The sequence below is a fragment of the Nyctereutes procyonoides genome, unplaced genomic scaffold (genome assembly GCF_905146905.1).
Source record: "Nyctereutes procyonoides isolate TBG_1078 unplaced genomic scaffold, NYPRO_anot_genome, whole genome shotgun sequence".
Taxonomy (NCBI): Eukaryota; Metazoa; Chordata; class Mammalia; order Carnivora; family Canidae; genus Nyctereutes; species Nyctereutes procyonoides.
This window is the reverse complement of record NW_026575130.1, coordinates 16,619,915-16,637,648: the sequence shown is the minus strand read 5'-3', so window position 1 is coordinate 16,637,648 and position 17,734 is coordinate 16,619,915. Positions and strand designations below refer to the sequence as shown.

Here is a 17,734-nt window from a genome sequence, read left to right as displayed (position 1 = left end):
TTGTAGCATTCATCATAATTAGTTATTTATTTGACATTGATTTTCCTGGCTAGATGTAAACTCCATAAGGATTTCTGTCTTGTTCAGTGATTAATTCCCAGCACTCAGCTCACTGCCTAGGATAAAGCAGGCATTCATACATTTGTTGAATGGTTTAGTGAATGAAAGAAAGTGCATATTAAGAATATAAAAGATGATAAAAACACATCCTTTACAGTGAGAACAGACCTTCTTTTTATTCATATATTGAGATAAACTGCAGAGACTGAAAGACAAAAATTCATCACAAATCATTCAGCAGAACATTCATTAAAAATCAAATGCATTTTCTTTAACAGAGTTCTCACACAGAAAATTTTATTTTATAAGTCTGATATAACACTAAGTATTTTACAAATCAGACATTTTTAAACCTAATTGTATAATCTTGAATGCACTATAGACAAAGTAAGATCTCCTTTGCCAGTTTCACTTAACTGGTACAAGGCTTCCATTAAAATTTCATCACACCTTGAAAATTACCTGCAGCTTTTAAACAATACATGATTTAAACCTTAAATGGAAGAAAGTCTTATGTAGCCATCCAAAAAAATGAAAACAAAAATAGGTAAGAAGCATTTCTTAATATAAATAAGTTACAAAATATAATTTATGTGGAGTTTCTTTCTTCTCGTTGGTATAGTCAGCCAACTCAAAAACAATTCATTTTGAAATCGATGCTTAAAATACTCCAGTGTCACCGGAAAACCTCTATTATTTTAGTGGTACTCTTAAATGGCAAAGTAGAATGAGCCTGGAATGTCCCGACTCCTGTGCCAAAGTGAAGGAGATTTGCTCAAAATCATGCCGGTTGTCATTGCTGAGCAGTTACCAGACAGCTGGGCAACCCAGTAATCCCAATTGTTAATAATAACTTACTAAACTAGACACTTCAAGAAACACTTCTTACCCCTACATATTTCCATTGCTAGGTACAGAAACATACAATTATATTTGAAATATGGGCCTTCTAATAGGAATCTCTGCTTTAAAATTTGAAAATGATCAATGGGAAGAATTCACACCAACAGAATTCTGTGGAATGATTTTCAAAGTTAGAAATGAGAATATCCACTGCTAATGGAAGCCCTGCTCTGTGCAAACATAGTGTGGTATATATTAAACAATCACACATTTGAGGTATTAGCTGGAAAAAAATATATATATATGTATATATATATACACACCTATACATGGACACATCACAGAATATTCACAAGTCCATTGGCCCCAAAACCAGCAGATAATAAAATTAAATGAGAATGAATCAAGTACCAACAGGAAAAAGTTACACATAGGACACTTACAAAAAACATGGTTATAGAATCCTTAATATAAGGAGTATGTTTTGAATTAATGTTTTGAGGGAAAATGTTTCTATTTATATGAAAGTCTATTTAATAGTAATGGAAACCAAAAAGGAAGCCTGAATTCTAGGACTGTGTTGCCTGTCAGATTATTAAAGGGACGTGCAAGAATTCTTTAAAGATTCTCATTCTACTCACTTTTTCTTTGTAATTACAAATTAGAATTTAAAAAGTTTTGTACATTATTGTTACACTACTCTTTACTTTTTCATTGGTTTAGAGAATTTTATGGACTTCAGGCATAGTCCAACGGGCTAACAGGTACAGTTTTTTTTAGCTATTTAGTAAAGATTAAAATTCAGATTTATTGTTCATTTTCAGAAGTTTTCCTGTTCAGACAAGAAAAGATTATGAATGCTCTTTTGGTCTGTTTCACTCAGGATGAAGACAGATGGTAAAAGGGGTAGTATTAAGCCTAAGCTTCATTTAGGGAAGCTAAATGAATACACAGATTCTCCTTTTGAACCATAGGGTCCTTTGACATAACACTTACTTAACTGGCAAGATGGCTCATTTGGTTCTCAGGTCAACATCAAAAAATATTTCACTGCCTTACCACAGGTAGATTTTTTTTTAAGGAAATATATGGGAAAACATTATGAATAATATGTCACAGTTATTAAGTAACAGCTGCATTTAAAACCATTAAAGGTCAAAAAGAAATTAAGAAGGTAACCATTTTTCTCACTATACACTATTTTACATACTAGTGGAACTGAAGAATTAAAAGGAAGACAACTTAGGCTTAAAAGTGCAATCACAGTAAAGGGCTGGGACTCCACATTTCTGTTCCTGTGAACACCTGAGCTGACACGAAAGCAGAGTGGTGTAATGCACTGGCATACATTTGCTTTAAGGATTTATTCTTCTCTACCAAATTTCTGTAAGTTATAAAGAAAAATGCAGTGATTTTGAAACAAATACTTATTTAAGCATTCAAATGCAATCTGTTCCTAAAATACATTGTTTTTATTTATTACATGGATTAAATTTGAATTTTCTCATTGAGAATGAAATTCTCAGATTGGATCAAAATAAATTCTCAACCTTATAAGCAACTAGCACCAGTCTACTTGGGAACTAAGGAATCAAAACAGGAGGAGAAAAGATACTATCTACTTTATCCCAAATCCTCACAAGGATAATGTTTATATGTATGTGTAAAAAGATAAAAATGTAAAGCATTAATAAATATAGTTGCTACCAAACTTCTAAAATATCAGTTAGAAAAGCTAGTAAAGCACTACTCAAAGATTGAGAGCTTTCAGGCAATGGTTAAAATGAACAGTACAAGTTATCAAATGAAATTGCAAAGCTTGTGTAGTAAAAATAAGATGGTAAAATGTTGAGATTTTTATCGTAAGAGTAGCAAACATGAAAATCTTACATCTCAAGATAGTTCATATCTTCTTACTTTGTAGAATTAACCCAAAATTCTAAGACACTTAGTTGGACCTTCTCACCAAAATATGGATGACATTAAGGACTTAATATTTCCTTGCATACTTTATATGTGGCTTAAATTATCAGGCACTCAATCAGTTATTTCACATAGTTGTTTGAAAATTTGATTTTATCAAACACATTTCCCCGTCATTTTATGAAATGTGATGAAATGCAGCAATGCAACTGAAATATAATACTGTCCAAAAGCCATATATGACTTCATAATATATAACTTCACTTAACTTGGTAACTTCATCTATCCCTTTAAAGCCAAGATTAAGGGAAAAAGAATCACTCAAAAAGAGTTCGATTCACATTAGTGTCAATCACAATAGTGTAGATTTCTCATTAAAACTGGAAAAATGGGGCAGCCCCGGTGGCTCAGCGGTTTAGCGCTGCCTGCAGCCCGGGGTGTGATCCTGGAGACCCTGGATCGAGTCCCACGTCAGGCTCCCTGCGTGAAGCCTGCTTCTCCCTCTGCCTGTGTCTCTGCCTCTCTCTCTCTCTCCTCTCTGTGTATACTCATGAATAAATAAATAAAATCTTTAAAAAAAAATAAAACTGGAAAAATGAATGGATTAAATTATTTCATTCAAATTTTTGTAATTTTTCTGATGTATATGAACTTTCAGAGTTAATTAGAATGTTATGACCTTATTTTTTAAAAATTCATTCTGCAGGCTCAAGAACAGATTTAATTTGTATTTTAAGCACTGCTATTTTTTTAATTTAAAAGTCACATTTGTAAAATAAAACTGGTGAAGCTGTCCAGTTTTCCTAGGGCAGTAGGTTGTTTAGTTTAACTCATTAATTAATTCAGATATTTCTACTGATTCACCTGGAAAAGAGGATACAAGAGTACATTTTAAAAAGAATGGTCATTTTAGCAGTTTTATTCAACAGATGCTATAAAATCAACTACAGTCAGGAAACAACAACAAAAACCTTTAAACAGAAGAACAGAGCCACTCAAACTAGCACGCTCTCACACACAAAAAAACTACCAAAGATGCATTTGTGTCCCATTAACTGAGTATGAAGCAAAATCATTAAAATATTACAACTGCTAAACATAGAAGACTAGAAATCAAATAGTTTCATACTGAATATACAGGCACCAAGAACTTCAATTTCCAGCTTACTTTTCTAATTTATATTATGGATTGAATTAGAGAGAGCTTATTCCTATAAGATTAATTGAATGACTCAATGGTGAATAGTTTGTAGCTCAGAATTTTATAAGGATGACTTGCTATAAAGTCACTATTCTACCTACCTGCTGCCGTATTTCTGCTCACTGTTGCATGTGGCCAAACAGATCATGCTCTGATCAAGTAGTGTGCTGTACTCTACTTATATATTTAAGAGTTGGCAATCAGGTTAAAAAGGCACAAAGCTTCATTTTAGTAGTATTTTTCTCTTATTACTCATTTGTAGAAGAACCCATTAACTTTGGGTCCTGCTTAAATGATCACTAGGAAGAAACTAAAATTTCCATGGGGGCAAAACAGGTGGGTCCTTTTCTTCACGAATCATAGCAGCCTTCAAAGACAGACATATAAACATTTGGGAGCCTTTGAATTACTAGAATTGGAAATGACATAACTGCAGTTTACTGTTGAAGACCCTTTTTGTTTAATATCTACATAGCCATCTCCTCATATTTTCTTTAAAATCTATCAGTAAAGCATTTCTTTTCTCTGCATGGCTTAGCAATTCATAAAACTAAATAGCAAACTGATATTCTACACCAGTTCATTTATCTCAATATATATTCTGGATTATAATGGCAATATTAAAAATATCAATTCCCTCTAAGCTGATAATGCTACAAGATTTACACAGTTAAACAGCTTTTTTGTTTTTTCTTTTCTTTTTGAAAAAGTTTCGTTGCTTAAACTTCACAAACATTCAACATCTGACAAGAAAAATGTAATTTTGTCACAGAACACTTATTCTATCAGTTTAAACTAAAGTGTCTCATGGAGTTAAATGCTAAAAGAATTTAAATAAAAATGCAGTAACCCATATACAAAATGATCATTCCATAAATATTTACATGACCAAAGGAAACGTGGAGAATCACTAAAACTGGAAACTGCTACAGGTGTGATAATCCTTTCTCAAGACATTTTTAGTTAGGAATAATATACGCTTTTAAAATGAAAATAGTTGCCAGAAGCATAACTAAAATATTAATTTTAGTTTTCAGTTCCTTACTATTCAAAGGAGCCAGTAGGTCTTAAACAGTCCAAGATTTCAGGGACCAACTATGCAGTTTAGTTTTTAACATACAATCTTTTTCTTTAGCTCTCAGGACGAAACGAAACTTACTTACAGAAAAAATAAAGAGGATGCTAAAAGTTATAAATACAATCCCAGTTCATCCTCCTTTATAAATACTGGTCAGCCGCTCCAATTCTTTACAGTTGTCCATGCTCAAGGCATCAGCCTTCCTTCGGAGCCGATCATCACGGTATACTTTGGCTGCATACTGCATATCTGTTTCTGTTAACAAACCAAAATATTTTGCTTACTAGATAATAATTTAGGTTACCTTGTTACTTAAGCTGAAATGATGTTTAAAGAAGCCCTTCAATATATTTCTAATAATTGACCTTTTTTTAAAAAGAAAGAAATCCAAGTATTACTCCTAAAAGCCTTTGGAAGCCTAGTATCTAAAACAAATACAGAGCTAATCTGCGAAAGAAATGAAAATAAAATCCTATCCACTCTTTCCCTCACTCCTGTCCTCAAAAGTTTAAAAACTGCTGCTCTAAAGCACCATTTTGACCTTGCATACTAAAGATATATCATATGCTATTCAATCCTGCTGGTGGTTGTTTTTGCTGTGACCTCTTGTTAAGGTTTCAGGTGAATTAATTATGCCACGACTTGAGTAGAAAAGTTTGAAATCTTGCCCTGAATTTGCTTGAATTAAAAAAAAAAGAAAGAAAATCTTACTGAAGGAACACAAAAGGGGAAAAAAGTTTGCTATAGAATCACTGTAGTGTTATTTAGCAAATAAGTACTTCTGAGACTTCTTTCAGTATGTGGATAGCATTATTAAGGAAAAAGAAACGGACTATAAATCTCTAGAGAACTATTCCTTGCTATCTTTCTGTTCCTCTCAGTCATTTCACCTTTCAGTAACTCTTCCAAAGGGTGGGGGCACTTAGAAAATATGTAACCAGACACAGAAAAAAGTCAGTTACTTTCTGGAAAACAATGGCCAAAGTAAAGGACATCTGTCAGCACCACATTCAAAATATACTCACAGCAAGAGTATATTCTATTTGTAAAGATCTTCATAAATGACCTTGTATTCAGTCAATCCAGCTAGGATTTAACAATCAAAATCACTCCATCCCCTTTATTTACAAGTGAGGCACTTGTAAAATCCTTTTGCAGATGCATCTTCCCAGATGAGGTAGATAAACCGAAGTTCACAGAGCTAGTCAATGGCGGTCTAGATTCCAAGCCAAACTTCCAATTCCTAGCTTAACATTCTTTCCATTACTTCAAATTACTGCTTGTATCTTATAAAATGCCTACTGTATCAATATAGACATTAGAGAGTGTTAGAAATGACTGCAAAACAGAAAAACCCTGGTTAAAAAAAATCAATTGGCCAACAACCTTTTTGATGACATTAATTTATAAAACAAGGTGAGTTCATCCTGATTAATAAGTAAAACATTCAATCAGTGGATTAATTAACATTATACTGAGCTCCTTCCACTTTCATCTTCATTTAAAACCCCTAACCTCTAGATGTGCTGAATTTGTTAAGTTTTATTTTGATAATTTCAAGGAATACCTGGGTGGCTCAGTCTGTTAGGCATTGGACTTAAGCTCAGGTCCTGACCTCAGGGTCCTGGGATGGAGCCCTGCAAGAGCTGTGCTCAGCAGGGAGTCCGCTTGTCCCTCTGCCCCTCCCCCCACCATGCTCCCCTTCTCCCCTTCTGTCAAATAAATAAATCTTAAAATTTCAAACCTTCACAAAAGAGTACTAAAATGAACACTCTAAAACCCTTTACATCTTGATTGATCAATCTTTCACATTTTGTCAAATTTGCTTCAGCTCTCTCTTGTAATAAAGGCTGTTGTGGTGGTGCTAGTGGTTATTATTTTGTAAAACCTTTTGAGACTTTTCATTCCTAATTACTCCAGCATGTTTCTCCTAAGAACAAGGGCATTGTCTTACCTAACCCCAATTTTCAAATTCAGAAATCTAACAACTATAATTCTATCATCTAATATATAGTTCATATTCACATTTCTCCAGCAGCCCCAATGATGTCCTTTATAGCCATTTCCTCCACTCCCCATCTGGGATCCAACTCAGGATCACACATTGTACCTGTCATTTCTTTTTAGTCTTTAAGAGTTTTGTCTTGTTCCATTGATATTCTTGAACATCAGCAAGTTGTTTTTTAATAATGACTTATTAAAATCAGATTCACTTAAAACTTATGATAGTAACTTTAAAAGACACACATATAACAGTGTACAATACAGCTGTAGACAACTTCGTATCATAAACACAGACTGAAAGCCTGTGAAACTTTAATATTAATCTTGCCAGATGATTAAAAGATTAAGTATGCCAAGCAAAAACACTTGGCTTATGGTATGGATAGGAAAAAAAATAATTACATTATAGTAAGTAAAAATATTGAACACTTACTGATGCAAGATATTATGCTAAGTGTTAACATGTATTATCTGTTATGGTCCACATTTTAATGATGACATAAATGAGATTTAGAAAGGTTAACTAACTTGGCCTAGGCAACATGTTGGTGGAACCAGGATCTTGTCTTGCAAGGCAGTCCCAGAGCCTGCACTTTAGCTGTAACATTACACTATCTTCCATAAATATGAATATATTTTCCTTCCTTCTTTCTATTTGTATAGTCGATTTCCCAATTATTTAAGGTAATAGAATGTAAGTATACATAATCCAAAAATTGCCCATATTTGGCTGAAGATTAGAATTTGTATTTGAAAGGTGATATATCTAATGTGTTAGTCATTCTTTTAACACAAAACAAGCAAGTCTTTCCTATTCATTTTTATGAATTCGGTAATCCTTCAACCAATTATTCCTATATCCATTGAAAGTTTACCATATGCCTATGATATGCCAAGGACTGTGTAAGGCACTAGACATCAAAAAGCGAAATGAAATAAGTAAAATTTGGTATCCACTGCCCTTAAGACCTTCTGCTAACGCAATTTCTCAGCCTTAGCAATGTCGGCATTTTGGGCCAGGTAAATCTTTGTTGTGGGGGCTGTCCTGTGCATTGCAGGATGTTTAGCGGCACCCCAGCCTCAATCCTTTATACGCAGGCAGCAATCTCTTCCATCCCCAACTGGTGGTGACACACAAAAAGTTTCCAGACATTACCAGAAGTGATATGAAGCAGAGCAAATCTTTCCCGGTTGACAACTAGTCTAATGCAACCTTCTCCACACTGATTTCACCGACTCAGAGACTGAGACACCAAGGAGGCTGTATCTCTTTTAACTACCACTATATAGAATATAGATGAGGAAACCAAGGTCAGAGATGTGAACTTTCTTGGAAGTATACAAAAGTTATATTTTATCAAATTTTCCCTAGTAGATGAGATGATGATAACCACTACCATTTTCTGGGCCTTTTACTACATGTAAAACACTTTATTGTCTGATTTAATTTTCACAACAAACTGGCAAAGCTGGGTATTATTGAGAAAATTGTGGCACACAGTGCCTGGATTCTGGAGACAAATGGACTGCTTGAATCATGGACACCCTCTATGGCCCTGGGTAAGTTACTAAACTCTCTTTACCTCAGTTTCCTTATATATAAAAAGGGTATAACTCTACAGTATTGCTGTGGAGATTAAATAAGTTAACATATGTAAAGTGCTTGGGACAGTGACTGAAATAATAGGTATTATATATGTGACAGTTATTTCCTCCTACCACTCATCATCATCATCCATTTTACACCCGAGGGAGTAAACTCATACATGTTAAAATATTTGGCCCTAATCACTCAGCTAAAGATCCCAGAGTGAGGTTTCAGCTTTAGTCTGTTTAATTCCAAAGTCTACACTGTATTGTCTACATTATTATTTGTAACAGTCAGAAAAACAATAACCATAACAACACTTGCTTCACATGCATCTCTGTAGATTCTTATGGTCAAACTTTTATAGGTGGAACTGCTTCTTAAGTTAAGGAAGTTGAAGATGGAAAATGCCAAACAAATTGATTAAGTGTTCCCTAAGATTTTTTGTACAGAATAAACAAAGGAAAATGGAATGTCAACAGAACTCATTATACACTAAGTGTTAAATGTTGAAGATAAATTAATGAAGAGTTTCAAACTTCACTCTGAAACAGGATGCATATTAAAACTGATGATACAGCTAATGTGCCAGAATTTTTTCTTTCTTAGTGCTACGATAATAATGCATGTTACAATTGACAACATCTTAAATACAATGAAATTTAGTATTATTCACTTATTCAACCAAATACTTATTGATAACATCACAAGTGCTTGCTATGTGCCAAACACTGTTATAAGGCCACATAAAACATTTTAAGTTTTGAGCTCCAATTATGTGCCAGGCAATTTTAGAACCTTTCTTGAATAGGGAAACCTACAATAATCAATCAATTCCAAAGACTCTGAATAAATTTTTATATGTTAAACATTTAATTAACTTACTTTGTTGTCTTTCTTTCCAGCAATTATTTCGAATATTAGTCACATAATCTTCTTCCACACTCTTTTCCACTTTTTGTAATAACATTCCTTTATATTCATTTTTAAAGTCCTTGTTGACATAATAAACAACACCCAAGTTTTCTGTTTGCATTTTAATAGTTTGCCCTGATCCACTGTAAAAGAAATGCTTGATCATTATTTTTAATGAAAATTGTACATTCTGATCCTGCTACTACAAACCAAGCTAACAAAAAAAATTACAAAAATTTAAAAAGTTAATATTGGTAATCATTTATTTACATTATTTCAAACTGCCTAAAACCACCATTCATGTCATTAAAAAGTAATTTCGTTAATACAATATGTTCTTATAAGTTCTTTCAACTTTTAGTTAATAAAAATCTTATTTAGGAGAAATAAAAAGTTATTTCTTATTTTTAGATCAATTTGTTTTTAATACTGTAAAATCACTGCCAATTATGATTGTACTAAGTTTCCCTTATGTTCACTGTATTACACTAAAGTTGTCTAGAATGGATGCTGTGTTAAATTTCCTTTTTGTCCTGATCTCTTACATATAAAGTACATTGTAGAAAAACATTTTATATAAGAGAAAAGTAATATTTGCTTTTAGTTAACCGATATTTACAAACAAAAGAATGTAGTCATTTACCCCTCAATGATATAAGTCTATGTAACATCAATTACAATTCTACTTTTGTCTTTCAAGTATTTTTGTCTTTTAAACTATTTTTTGCCTGTGAATTCAACACACTACCTATCATATTAAATTGCTATCAGATTCAAATATAGTACTTCTGTCTTTATCCACAACGGAACAGAAAACTAACAATATAATACAAACTTATTACTTGAGTAACTATTTTTTAAATTAGATATTTTAAAATCTGATATAGTAATAGAAGATTACTTAAAAGTTGAAGAGAGCACAAAGCCCTTTAAAAGAAGCTAGATAAGAAACAATTTTTTTTAAAACTTCACTTAGCTACTTACGATCTGGGATATAAGGAATAAGGAGGATTAGAGACCATCAATTGGCTTAATAATGACACGAGGATCAATACAATAATGGGCATCAGCTGGATAAACACAGAAAAACCTCCCTACAAAAAATCATCAAAAAATAATAAATTGTAATATAATTGTAGTTGTTAATAATCCAACAGTTGTCATATATTTTTAGAGGCAGAAAGGGCATTTGAGATCATCTGATTCAGTGCTTTAAAATCTCCCTGATCATACCAGCTTCCTAGAGTGAGTCTTAAAAATATCATTTTCCAGGTGCTTTATGTAGAGATCCTGATTTGGAAAACACTGATATAAACTGATCTCATGTTACAGATGAGGAAGTTCTCTATTTATCTTGCAAATCTAGCATTCCCTTGAATTTGAGGATGGTATGTGGAAGCAGATGAGTGGGGGCCCAGGCTTTTCAATTTTTAGTCTAGTGTTCTTTCCATTTACCTTTCTACTCCATGTAATTTAAGGGCAACATGCAATTAGGTATAACTGCATTAGAACAAGCAAAGTAACTATCAATTTAAGTTCTTTAGTACTAATTCTAAATGTTTTAGGACCAACATGAGAACTTGTCTTCAAAGCGTGTGTATCACAGGGATATTCTTCATCGGAATCACAGAACACCAACTTAAGGTGTCATTTTGCCCACCACCCTCCAGCTTGACTTCTACCCTTGTTCCCTTAATATCCCTAAGAGACTGTCCAGTCTATTGAATACCTCTGGTAATAGAAAACTCATTACTTCCTTTTAAAATAACTTCCCCTATTTTTAGATAATTCTAATTGCTTTTTCTGAGCTGAAATTTTGCCATTTTGAGATTTCTAATCATATCATAAACATACATCTCCTCTTTCTTCTTCTCTCTCATGTCCACTATGTCGATGCTGATGTTGATGGCTATAACCAGCTCGTCCATTTGAAAATGAATGTACACTACCTAAAAAATTAAAAGCAAGACTAAATTAAGGAGAGCAACTGTGATCAGAAAAATCATATTTTCTTTTACATTCTTGTTTAATTTTTAAAAATTACTATAATAATGCATGTTTGAGTAGTGAATGCTTATTGCTCTGTGAGTAAAAAGTAGAAACAGAAATGATTCTCCCCAGACTTTCCTTTCTTTAAAGTAGAAGTTCTCATATGTGGAATTTAAGAAACAAAACAGAGGAACATATGGGAAGGGGAGAAAAAAGAAAGAGGGAAACAAGCCACTAGACCCTCTTAATGACAGAGAACAGAGGGTTGATGCAGGGAGGAAGATGGGGGATGGGCTAAATGGGTGATGGGGATTAAGGAGGGCACTTGTGATGAGCTGGATGTTGCACGTAAGTGATGAATCACTGAATTCTACTCCTAAAACCAATGCTGCACTGTATGTTACCGAACTGGAATTTAAAAGTAGAAGTTCTTTCTTTATGAAACCATGAGTAAGAGTTCCTGCCTAATATTGCATCCATAGAGGACTTTTGTTGTAGTTGATTGTTTTTACAAATCTTGGGTCATCACTCTGAAATTCTTGCCTTCCTCATTTATCAACAAATCACAAATACCTTTGGAAATCAAAATAGTGCTTTCATTCATTTAAAAAAAAAACAAGTATAATATACTCTGTAATCTACTATGGCAGGGGTAGACCACAATTTATTCAAACATTCAGTTTCTGAAGGACTTTCAGGTTGTTTTCAAATAAGATGAGCAATCAGAAATAGCTACCATGTCAAAGCAACTTATGTTAAAACAAGAACTGTAATTCAACTACCTGAAAATTCACTACTACTTGAAAGATTTGTTCTTAGCATATTCTCCATCAAAATTACTAGTCTGAATAATTTTTTTGAGAGGTAATTATATACCCTAATATGTCAAAATACATGCTGTATTTTCAGTCATTAAATTATATTTATACATTCTCCTTCCATGAAGGATGCTTTACAAAATGCCCTATCAATGACCACAATCTTGCTCAATAATATTCAGACAGCATCATCAGACCAAAGTATATTAGTACATTCATAAAGATTCTCCTAATTTTGAATTGAATGTTTAACTTAGCACTTAAATGTTGTAAATATGACTGGAGCTATAATTTTAACTACCTTATAAGAGCTATTCTTAAAGAAAATTAATTTTCATATAACCCATAGTAAATATAAGTAGAGTTCAATACTACTTACGCTGGTACTATAAAATCTATTTAGTAGTAATTCTACCATATTTACTTTGATGGCCTAGTTCAACTAATTATTTCTATTTTAATTTTAAAACCCCACTACTTTATATATAACCTATGAATCAGACATTTTAATATTTCAATGGAAAGTACTACCTCCATATACATTCACATTAGCAATTTATAATGAATGAAATGCCTACAATGATCTTCAGAGAACCAATGTCAAATTGTCATCTAGGGTACAGGATACCTCCTGTAATTGTAATAGCACTTAACTAAGATATTGTCACTGGATTTCCTACTTATACATCCTTTCTTTAGCTTCATATAAAATAGAGAATATCTGTACTCATTTCTTCTTTTAAAAAATTAAAACATGTTATAGAAAAAAGGCAAACTTACAGTCAAAGTAGTAAGGCTAACATTTTTTCACCTTCATGAAAAATCATCAGATGAGCATAATACTACAAGAAATGTAGGGGAGAAGGTTGACAAATCTCTAAATAGCCTAACTGGAGGTGTAAATCTCTAGCTTCATAAAATAGAATATTTATAACTAACATTAAAATACCTGAAGGAAATCCACCACCAAAGAATATATTAAATAAGTCTTCTGGAGTTATATCAGCTTCACAACCTCTATGGAAATTAAATCTACCATTGTTTTGGTGATTACACGCTTGTTCTTCATTGCCTGTGAGGTCATACTGTTTTCTTTTTTCTGGATTGCTTAAAACAGCATAAGCATTTCCAATCTCTGAAAAGGTAATGAGTAAAAGTTGGTAAGCAAAGTTTTTACATTATAAAAAGACTTCCCCTTATAAAAGCTACTGTCATATTCACGAAAAAAACAAAAAACCAAACAAATCCTACCTGAGACAAATTAAAAAAAAAAAAAGTAAAATAGTAACAATTTTTTATAAAGGTTTATACATTAGCTGTGCCTGGGTGGTTCATTGAGTTAAGCTTCAGACTCTTGATTTTGGCTCAGATCATGATCTCAAGGTCATGAGATTGAGCCTGGAGGCAGGTTCCATGCTGGGCTTGGAGCCTCCTTAAGATTCTCTCTGTCCCTCTTCCTCTGCCCCTCCCCTCCTTAAAAAAAGGTGTTTTTTTTTTTTTTTAATTTTATTTATTCATTAGAGACACTAAGAGACAGGCAGAGCCCTAGGCTGAGGGAGAAGCAGGCTCCCTGCGGAGAGCTGGATGCAGGACTCATTCCAGGACCCCAGGATTACTACCCGAGTCCAAGGCAGAGCCCCAACCACTGAGCCCCCCCCCCAGGAGCCCCAAACAAAGGTTTCTACATTAAACTTATACACTACTTGCAATTACACATATTATTACCTCCCAATATAGATTTTTATATGAGACTGGTAAGTCTTCCTACTATCTTTAACGTAAAAGAATGTTCATCTTGCTTTCTTACTATTGTGATTGTGCTCTATCCTCTAATATCCTACTTCTTCTTTTTTTAATTTTTTTTAATTTATTTATTTATGATAGTGAGAGAGAGAGAGAGAGAGAGAGAGAGAGAGGCAGAGACACAGGCAGAGGGAGAAGCAGGCTCCATGCACCGGGAGCCCGATATGGGATTCGATCCCGGGCCTCCAGGATCGCACCCTGGGCCAAAGGCAGGCGCCAAACCGCTGCGCCACCCAGGGATCCCCTACTTCTTCTTTTGAATATCCTAATCTATTCATTCATTAGTGCTACTCCAACCAATAATAATAGCAGTAGCTACTAACTACCATACTCTGAACCCAATATATTTTTACATTATTCATTATTCATTATTATCCTTACTGTATGGATGAGCATCCTGAGGCTCAAACAGGTTAGGATACTTGTTCAAGGGAATCCCTGGGTGGCGCAGCGGTTTGGCGCCTGCCTTTGGCCCGGGGCACAATCCTGGAGACCCGGGATCGAATCCCACGTCGGGCTCCCAGTGCATGGAGCCTGCTTCCCTCTGCCTGTGTCTCTGCCTCTCTCTCTCTCTCTCTCTCTCTCTCTCTGTGACTATCATAAATAAATAAAAAATTAAAAAAAAAGATACTTGTTCAAGGTCAAAAATTTTTTTCAGGATAGTAGGTATATTCTATGCAACCTTTACTGTAAACCTGTTTTTATATACTCTAGCCCAGAGTGAACTATCTTTCATTTTATTCATTAATAATTTGTTTCTCTTGAAACTGTCAACTCCACGAGGATAGGGAAGGTATCTATGTTTTCACTGCAATATCCATCCCCATGGTCCAGAATAAAGTCTGAATTTGTTTTTGAATGGATCCAGATAGTCTCTAGTGATATTATTGTTATTGTTAATTTTTATTGTTTTTTAATTTTTTAAAATTGTTTTATTGTTTTTTATTGTTATTTTATTGTTTTATTGTTAATTATTGTTAATATGTTAGTGATCCTAATTTAAAAATCACCCTTTATAATAGGTATTTACGTATAAGGAAAAAAAACAGTATATATAGGGTTCAGTACTATCTGTTGTTTCAGGAAGCCACTGTGGGTCTCGGAACATTTTCCCTGAAAATAAGGTGTGTGTGTGTGTGTTGGGCTACTGTAGTCCATTCCTTTTTATTTATTTATTTATTTTTAAATATTTTATTTATTTATTCACGACAGAGAGAGAGAGAGAGAGAGAGAGAGAGAGAGAGGCAGACACACAGGCAGAGGGAGAAGCAGGCTCCATGCCAGGAGCCTCACGATCCTGGAACTCCAGGATCGTGCCCTGGGCCAAAAGCAGGCGTTAAAACCTGGGCCACCCTTTTTATTGCTGAGTAGTATTCCATGGTATGGATGTACCACTGTTTCTTTCACCGTCCACCCAATGAACAACATCTGGGTTGTTTCTAGTTTTTGGTATTATGAATAAAACTGCTATTTACATCCATGTACAAGTTTATACATAAACATCAATTTTTGCCTCTAGGATAAATACCCAGGAATACAATTGCTAAGTTGTATGGTAATTGAATAGTTTTGAGAAATTGCCAAACTGTTTTACAGAGTGACTGTGTCATTTCACATCCCATCAACAATGTATGAGTGATCCAGTTTCTCTACATCCATACCAGTTATTTGGTGTTGTTGCTATTTTTTTATTTAAGCCATTTGAAAGGTGCATAGTGGTATCTCATGGGTTTTACTTTATCTCTAATGGCTAATGAATGATGTTAAAAATCTTTCAATTGCTTATTTCCCATCTGCATGTCATCTTATGTGGTATGTTTTTTTCTCATTTTCTAACTGAATTGTCTGTTTTTAAAATTTTCAGTTTGGGGAGTTCTTTTTGTATTCTAAATACTAGTCCTTTTCAGATATGTTTGGCGAATATTCTCTCCCACCTTGTTACTTGTCTTTTCATCCTCTTCATAAGGTTTCTGCAGAGCAAACATTAAAAAAATTTTTGATGACCCATATATTATTTAGAAATGTGCTATCCAGTTTCCAAGTGATTAGACATGTTTCAATTATCTTTCTGTCATTAATTTTTACTTTGATTTCATTGTGGTCAGAGAACCAACTCCGTATGACTTCAGACTTTTAGTTTGGTAGAGGTTTATTTTTTTGACCCAGGATATGCTCTATCTGGTATGCTTTGTGAGCACTTGAAAAGAATTTATAATCTGCTGTTGTTGGATAGAGTGTTCTATATTGATTAGAGCTTGTTGGGTAATGATGATGTTTCATTCTTCCATATTCTTCCTGATTTTCTGTCAAGCTGTTCTATCAATTATTGACAGAGAGGTGCTGAAGTTTCCAACTATAATTATGAATTTGTCTATCTCGCCTTCAGTTCTATCAGTTTTTGATTTACATATTTTGCATCTGTTTTTTAATGCAAACGCATGTATATTGTTATGTTACCTTGAAGGATTGATCTTCTTATAATTCCTTCTTTGGTAACTTTTTTAGTCTAACTTTACTTTATCTAATATTAATATAGCCACTCTTGCTTTCTTTTATTTTTTTTATTTTTATTTTTTAAAAGATTTTATTTATTCATGAGAGATACAGAGAGAGAGAGAGGGAGAGGGAGGCAGAGACACAGGCAGAGGAAGAAGCAGGCTCTATGCAGGGAGCCCGATGTGGGACTCGATCCCAGGTCTCCAGGATCAGGCCCTGGGCTGACAGATGCGCTAAACCACTGAGCCAGCCGGGCTGCCCCTTGCTTTCTTTTAATTAAAGTTTTATGATATATCTTTTTCCATTTCTTTACCTTCAGCCTGTCTGTATTGTTATAAAAGAGGTGTGTTTCTTATATATAACGTTTTTAATTCTTATAGTCATGTTTTTTTTAATTCATTCTGCCAATCTGTCTTTTAATTGGCATATTTAGATCACATACATTTAATGTAGTTATTGGTAAGTTAGAATTTATGTCTATTTTATTTTTTTGCTTATTGTTCTTTATCCTGACTTCCTGTGAGTGGAACATTTTAGAATTTCATTTTGATTTATTTAGTGTTTTCTGAGTGCATCTGTTTATACAACTTTTTAGTGGTTGCTCAAGGTGTTATATTACACATACACAATTTATCACAGCCTACTGCTGTTATCATTTTACTAGTTCAAGTATACCATGAAACCCTTACTTTTTTAACTTTCTTTTATCTGTCCCCATTTATAACACAATTGTCCTATATATTTTCTTGGCATACATTTAGAACCATACAGACAATGCTAAAAGTTTTCTTCAGATGTCAAACAACTTAGAAATTCAAGAGGAGAAACAAAATATATTGCATTTACCCATTTTTTTGCTTACCATATTCTTCCTTTTTCATATTTCAAGATTTCTTCTTTTATTGTTTTATTTTGGTTAGAGAACTTCCTTTAGCTATTCTTTTAGGGTATGTGTGCCAATGACAAATTCTCTTTTTACTTTCATTTGAAAATGTCTGGATTTCTCCTTCATTCCT

At 33.6% G+C, this 17,734-nt stretch overlaps 1 protein-coding gene across 2 annotated transcripts in view; it reads right to left on the bottom strand.

The window, feature by feature from the left end:
- Nucleotides 1-216: 216 nt before the first annotated feature.
- Nucleotides 217-17,734, bottom strand: part of DNAJB14 (DnaJ heat shock protein family (Hsp40) member B14) — a 45,927-nt gene continuing 28,409 nt past the window's right edge. The window contains exons 4-9 of one of the 2 annotated variants that reach the window (XM_055342353.1): nt 13,369-13,554; nt 11,467-11,561; nt 10,597-10,706; nt 9,583-9,755; nt 5,191-5,360; nt 217-3,690 (exon numbers count right to left, since the gene is read on the bottom strand). In XM_055342353.1, the coding sequence (XP_055198328.1) occupies nt 5,236-5,360; nt 9,583-9,755; nt 10,597-10,706; nt 11,467-11,561; nt 13,369-13,554 (689 nt within the window). In that variant the 3' untranslated portion in view covers nt 217-3,690; nt 5,191-5,235. Of the gene's footprint in view, nt 3,691-3,729; nt 5,361-9,582; nt 9,756-10,596; nt 10,707-11,466; nt 11,562-13,368; nt 13,555-17,734 lie in introns of those variants that run through there. The other variant, XM_055342352.1, reaches the window with a different exon arrangement.